The 6,937-nt window shown below is 41.9% G+C and overlaps 2 protein-coding genes across 2 annotated transcripts; both read left to right on the top strand.

The window, feature by feature from the left end:
* Positions 1-124: 124 nt before the first annotated feature.
* On the top strand, positions 125-2,452 carry RB195_007874 (uncharacterized protein; the record flags this gene model as incomplete). The annotated part of the gene is made up of 9 exons (XM_013445088.1): positions 125-245; positions 303-370; positions 483-586; positions 670-764; positions 943-1,026; positions 1,543-1,700; positions 1,834-1,945; positions 2,077-2,219; positions 2,291-2,452. The coding sequence occupies 9 exons, from the start codon at positions 125-127 to the stop codon at positions 2,450-2,452; spliced, it is 1,047 nt and encodes a 348-aa protein (XP_013300542.1).
* A 3,105-nt stretch (positions 2,453-5,557) lies between these two features.
* On the top strand, positions 5,558-6,726 carry RB195_007873 (uncharacterized protein; the record flags this gene model as incomplete). Its single annotated transcript, XM_013445089.2, has 4 exons — positions 5,558-5,710; positions 5,795-5,855; positions 5,916-5,989; positions 6,067-6,726. The coding sequence occupies 4 exons, from the start codon at positions 5,558-5,560 to the stop codon at positions 6,724-6,726; spliced, it is 948 nt and encodes a 315-aa protein (XP_013300543.2).
* Positions 6,727-6,937: the final 211 nt, after the last annotated feature.

Raw genomic sequence — 6,937 nt, 5'->3', positions numbered from 1 at the left:
CAGTACTTGGTTTTCTTTCCTTGTTGTTTTATTTCTGCTTTGTTTGATTCTTACGTGGTTCCTCTGTTCTCACGTATGTCAAGAACTATTGATTATTCTTGATTTTGTTCATAGGTATCGAACAATGGGTGAGTTCCTATTCAACATCGATCATGGATATCTAGAAGCTCTTATTCGTGGATTCAAAGGTGGATTACTATCACAGACAGATTATGCTAATCTGGTTCAGTGTGAAACTCTAGAAGGTTCGTTTTATTTTTTCTGTTGTATGCTTATTTTTTGAGTAACTCGAAATTCTCAAGATTTGAAACTACACATCCAATCCACTGATTACGGGAATTTTCTCGCGAATGAGCCAGGATCAATCACTGTTAGTTTTACTTTTTTGCTCACTTACTTTTTTTTTGCATTCTCGTGGATGGCCACATTCAATTGGTACTATTATTATAGTGCAATTATCCATCAAACGAGATTTATTGCAGGTTCAAGTAATCGATGAGCGTTTAAAGGAGAAACTTGTGACTGAGTTCACCCATCTCAGAAATAACGCTCTGGAGCCGTTAGCCACATTTTTGGATTATATTACGTAAGGTTTCATGGTCTTAAGGACTTTTATGAGCCCTGTCTTGCTTTTATGAGTTTATTTTAAGATTTCATTAATTTATTCAGGTACTCGTACATGATTGATAACATTATTCTGCTTATCACTGGAACTCTGCATCAACGTCCAATTTCCGAGCTCATTAGCAAATGTCATCCACTTGGTAGTTTTTTCGTAGTTTTATTACTTTGATTCATTTTAATCTCAGAAAATCAACATCTTTTTTTGTGTGCTCCGAATTATATGGAGTAATAAACCAAGAACATGCCCGGTTTCTTCCAATATTTCATTTTGACTGTTGTTGGAATTCTCAAGCCTCTGTAAAAATAAATGTGTTGTAGGTTCCTTCGAGCAGATGGAAGCCATCCACATTGCGTCCACTCCTGCTGAATTGTATAATGCAGTGCTCGTCGATACTCCTTTAGGTGAGCTCAGTAATTTCAGTTCTATTACGAATCGGATACAAGTCGTTAGGGCATGGTGATAATAAATTTAATTTACAATTGTTAGAAATAGTGAACACGACGAATTCACTCGGTTGGATTATAAGGGGATTGTGATAGTTTTGTATGAATATAAGTTATAGTCAAAGTTTTTTTCATTTTTGTTAAATTTTCTTGCGAAAAAAATAATTTAGATTAGTTAAGAATTAGCACTTCGCCCCATTACCGCTTTTTAATGTAATCACCTCTTGTCTCTAACGTGTATGCTTCGACGTGCATAACTTATGATGGAACTAAGCGATATTGTAAATCTATAGCATGCAATTCGAAGCTAACGGTTTTGAATCCACAATGACAGACATTTCTTGACCATGCCATTACGTTTGAAAAATTCGAAGCATTCGTGGCAACCTATTTGGGGCTATCAAATTCGTTAAATGCGTCACGAATGTGAACACTGAATTTGTTTACCCGCTTAACTCACATAATCATTTTCAGCAAACTACTTTGTTGATTGCATTAACGAACAGGATTTGGATGAGATGAATGTGGAACTCATTAGAAATACTCTGTACAAAGCATACATTGAAGACTTCTATAAATTCTGCAAGAAGCTTGGCGGTACCACAGCAGAGGTTATGTGTGAGATTCTAGCTGTGAGTTCTTCTTCTCATTTTCTACCGTTTCACCTTGTGTTTTTACTGCTGTGATTCCGAGAGACATTTGATTCGTTTTTTTTTTAAAGCTGACGCCACAATAATTCGCTACCAGATCATTAGATCCTTTCAGTTCGAAGCTGATCGACGTTCTATAATCATTACGATCAATTCGTTTGATACGGAATTGAGCAAGGACGATCGTGAGAAGCTTTATCCCAGATGTGGAAAGTTGTACCCTGAAGGTAGGCACAACTTCGTCAGGTTTCAACCACACTATGATCATAGACGTCATTGTTTCAAATTAATTGCAGTGTGAAACGCCTCCCATAGAGCTAATTTATCAGTTTCGCTTCAGTAATAAGGACTTTTCCAGGATTATCTGGTCTAGCCCGAGCCGATGATTATGAGCAGGTGAAACAAGTGTGTGAATACTACTCCGACTACAAACCTCTGTTCGAAAATTCTGGTACATCTGCCGGTGAGAAGACACTGGAGGATAAGTTCTTCGAACATGAGGTCTGTTGCTGTTTTAACTAAGGTTTTTTTTTAAAGATTTCTTCTTTGTTTGATATTTCTTCATCTTCTAGGTGAAACTGAATGTGCAGGCGTACCTCCACCAGTTCCATTTCGGTGCTTTCTACGCCTTCATTAAATTAAAAGAACAAGAGATGCGTAACATAATCTGGATCGCCGAGTGCATCTCACAGCGACATCGCTCCAAGATCGACAATTATATTCCCATACTGTAAGAAATGTGCACATTTACCTTCGGAGGTATTACTTGTTGACTGTTCACATCAACTATGTCTTAACACTCACTCATACCCCGGAATCAAAATGCTTCTTCGTTGTTCCCAGGAAGAAATCAGTGCGCGATTCGTTGCTTATTGGATAGTTTCCTATTTTCAAGACTTCTATCTGCCTTTTTCTGACCTTTCGTTGACTTTTCTTTTCCAGTATTGTAGAATCCCAGTTTGTGACCTGGTCGTCGTGATTCAGTCATTCCATGTATTATATAAAGTCTATCAAGCTAATCATTTAAACTGTGACAATGTATATGGCATGAAAAGAGTTTCTGTTATGTGATGTATGAATTGTATATCCAAGATCAGTGCTCTCCTAGTGAGGATATTCTACGAATTTCTGCTAATTGTATAATTTTAGGCGAGACGTATCTTTTTTTTAAATGAATTTCTAACAACACGAAAATCAACTGTAGTTATAGTGTTTGAGAATAAATTATCACCAATATTATGGATTTCGTTATGATAAGATGTTTCCACAGGCAGGTCATTTCACACATTCAATGAGAATAGACAGACATAGACGGGGCAAAACGACCTGAAGCCCGGTGCAGTTGAATTCAGGATTGTTATCGATTCTTACTACTAGTTTGTAACGTTTTGGCGTTATCGTTCATTTCGTTGAGGCCTGAGCAAACTTGGTAACTGATGTATCCTTGCAAATCCCGGACCACCCTACAGAAAGTGTTCAAACGGTTCGCATACTCTAAGAATGGTAGTGACAATGGATTTGATTATTTTTATGAACTGAAATTATTAACGTAGCAGACAACGCCGTGCCAGGACAATGGACCAGAAAGGTTTTCACAAGCAGCCCCAACTACCCTATTCTGCTTGGCGAAGTCCAGAAAGTCCTTGACATGGTCTTTCGTCAGTGATCACTCATTCTTTCTGTTCATTTTCTGGATATCAAAATCTGCGCATGGCTCACGATGAATGGATTTTAAACCCAATGAGAGCAATGAGTGGTTCAGTGTACAAAGTTTATCGAAATGAAGCGAAGAACACAAGGATTTGTCGGCTATTTTCGGCGGATCCAAAAGTTTTCTGTCCCTGTACAGTCTATCCCCAGAAGGGGCGCCTTTTTGCTATATAATCCGACAAGGTGAGCACGACATGATAACATAAACATTGTAAACAATTGTGCTCCGAGCCCCGGAACACTTAATCTATCCAGAACGCTTCTAGTGTTTTGCTATGACCTTGGACCCATACGCTAACATCGTCATTGCTATCTGTTTTTCTCCGGTCCCATTCAATTCATTCGATGTGAGATCCGAGAATTATGGGAACTATTGACTATGTAAGAGCATCTAGATACTCTTTTATCCGAATGCACCGGCCGTCCAGATCTCCCTGTCCCCGATCTTCACGTGACACTGTAAACAATTGATACGGTGCAATCATTCCCATTCTCTCATATGGTTGAAGGCATCACTCCACGAATCTGAGGTGGTGCGGAACCATTCAGCGTAGGAGTATGTCCTTTGGATTTGCTGGTGGTAATAGTCTATGAAGGGGCCTCATTCCGTCCATTTAAGGCATAATTGCCGTAGAAAACGGCTCGGAAGGTGCGTACGCCGACATGTCACGGGGAGCTATTCGAATCCTTGATAGGAGATTATGCGCCAGAGGCGCCTGAAGTCGTCTCATTTCAGGGCCGTTCCTAACTGCCGGAAAAAGGCCCGAAAGATGCGGCGCGGAATGCACAAGGCTGGCGCGCTCCCTTAGTCTGCGACTCCTGTGTACGGAAAAAAAGCGGGCCAGAACGCGCAATCCGTATCTTCCGCGCCGTTTTTTACGGATCAGTGTAGGAAGAAATGGACGGAATCCCCTCTCCAGAGTCAATCATACGATAACCATTGCGTATACGATTTCCTTGAAGATTGCTTCGTATCACCTCAGGTTCGTGGGGTGATGCCTTTAAGTAGGCTCATCAGATAGATCCATATAGTTCTGCCCATGCCCCGTCGAAATGTATGGTCGGATCAAAACGACGAGAAACAGGGTGCAGTCCCGTAAGCGGCGCGGTGGAGATGGCGGTTCAAATCTAGGTGGGACCATCGCAAAGTGAAGAGACTTATAGTGTTACCAAGGGACCTTCCTCGAACCTAACCGCTACGCTCCACCGCGCCGCTTCCAGCTCGGCTGCTTACGCAACTACACCGTGCTTCATTTCGTTTTGACCTTACTATAAAGTAGACAGAACGGAATACTTTCTGCGTGTAGGGATTCTAGACAGAAATTTTGTTTTTGATAGGGAGCGCAATGCTCAGCCATACCCATTAAGTACTAGAAATTTATGCTCCAAATTTATGTGAGATGTTCTTCCTGGCTTCTCAGTGCAACTTTTCCACTAGATACGCTGTAATGACAAGTTCTCAAGAAACTACAAGCAGTTGATAGTCGTATTGCTTCGAATGATACCGCTTCCACAGTGTTACATCAAAAATGAAGGCGTTTCAACCGGAACGTAGGTTGCATTTATACTCTTCTGCCGCTGATGATGAATATCAACGGACGTTTCGATTGTCCAACCATCAATATCCATCCAAAATCATGCCGCGAAGCAGTTCGGAGAGTGGCAGTTGGTCGTAATGGGTATAAAATGAGCGGCGGACTCAATAGTGTATGTGATAAAAAAATCTTATAGCGAACAAAAGCATCCAGGAGCTTGGACAGCAAGAACTAACAAATTATGGTCAGGTCAAAACGAAATGAAGCCCGGTGCAGTTGCGTAAGCGGCGGCGCTCGAAGCGGTGCAGTAGAGCGTAACGGTTAGAATCGAAGGGGACCTTTCCTAACACCACTTATCGACCAGTTCGCGACGGTCCCACCTCGACCCTAACCGCTAGATCCGCCGCGCCGCTTCGAGCGCAGCTGCTTGCGCAACTGCACCGTGCTTCATGTGGTTTTGACCCAACAATAGCTGATAAGGGTTTCGGTATGTTTTCTGTTTAGATAACAAGGTCTTAACACAACAGATAATGAAATGTTGTTTACCAACCGCTATAAAAGCCCATAGAATTCGGGTGAGACTCATTTTTCAAGATGGAACCACCACCGAAATTTCCCGGCGAACCACTGTATAGAGCAGTTCAGAACTGGTTTCGAGCACGAACGCGTCAGGAACTTATAGCCATGGGAGCAGGAGCTGTTGTTGCAACTTTTGGCGCCGTCGTCATCGTTTCCAAATATCGTGAGGTACGAATTTTATGTGAAAGGAAAAAGAATATTCCAGAAAACCACCACATCTTTCTCCATTTGAAATATGAATAGGAATTTTAGAGGCGGAGGCGAAGAATGCTAGAAGATCATGTTTCTTGGAGTAGTACAGTTACAGTAACTCGTAAGTGTGGTGCAATTTTGTAGCAAACCAATTGTTTTCAGCTAAATATTACTCTTATAGCTAGCACCTCTGCCGATTTTGATATGTCCAAGTCTACAGGAACAAGACCTTCCGAATCCTACGATTCCATGAAGGTATAATTTGATTGATCTTCCAGCATTCATTTTTTATTCGCGTCCAAATGCAAATTTTCAAATTCTCGAATTTTCAGTCAGAAGAAGTCAGAAAGAAAGACATGGTAAAGGCACCAATGCCTGCTCCACGCGCTGCACCTCTTCCTCCAGCTGTTCCGCTGCCACCTATGCCACCTCCACCTCATGACGTACCACCTGAACCTATTCCACCACCTGCTCGTGCCATTCCACTACCACGTGCTCCTCCAACACGTGCGAGAGAGAAGTCTCCAGAAGCTAAGGCAGACTTTGCTTCGAGAGTTTTAAAGGTGAAAGGAGGAGAGTCGACCCCGTCATCCAGTCAACTTCTCCTTCCGAAGGAGTCATCCCCTCATGCCAATGTGTTGAAGTCTCCCATCAATAAACCTGTTAAGGTTGTGACGGGCACTGCTCCCAGAAATGCTATTATACCTGAGGAAAAGGAGAAGAAGGAAAGAGTTCAGGTGGATAGGAATTCCATAACAATGCCAGTTAAGACTGCCATACCGGAGCCGCCAAAGAGGAAAATCTCGAGCGTGCTGGGAGGAGTGCCAAGCAAGGAAGGCCTTAAAACGGCCAAGACTTCGAGCAGTCTTATCAAGAGTAAGAGCAGGCCTGGAGCTAGACTACCAACGAAACAAGCATCGAAGCCCAAAATATCTCCGATCGATAAGAAATCAAAAACCGACACACCTAAGAAAGGTTCGAAGCAAAAATGAAGAACTCGAAAGAGGAGAAAACTTCTCTGGAACGATAACCCCATTGGAGCAACTGTAAAACTAACAAGACGTTTCCGTTTTACTTTTTAGTGTCCATTTTCCTCACGATAAAGGTTCCTATGGTGAAGATGGGTTAACAGAAAAAAAAGTAGGGTGAGGTACAAACATATCAACAAAATCCTGGATTCCACCTCACTTGTGTCATCCACTA

Source organism: Necator americanus, chromosome I (genome assembly GCF_031761385.1).
Source record: "Necator americanus strain Aroian chromosome I, whole genome shotgun sequence".
NCBI lineage: Eukaryota > Metazoa > Nematoda > Chromadorea > Rhabditida > Ancylostomatidae > Necator > Necator americanus.
The sequence above is the reverse complement of the archived record's forward strand: the minus strand, read 5'-3'. Positions and strand labels throughout refer to the sequence as shown.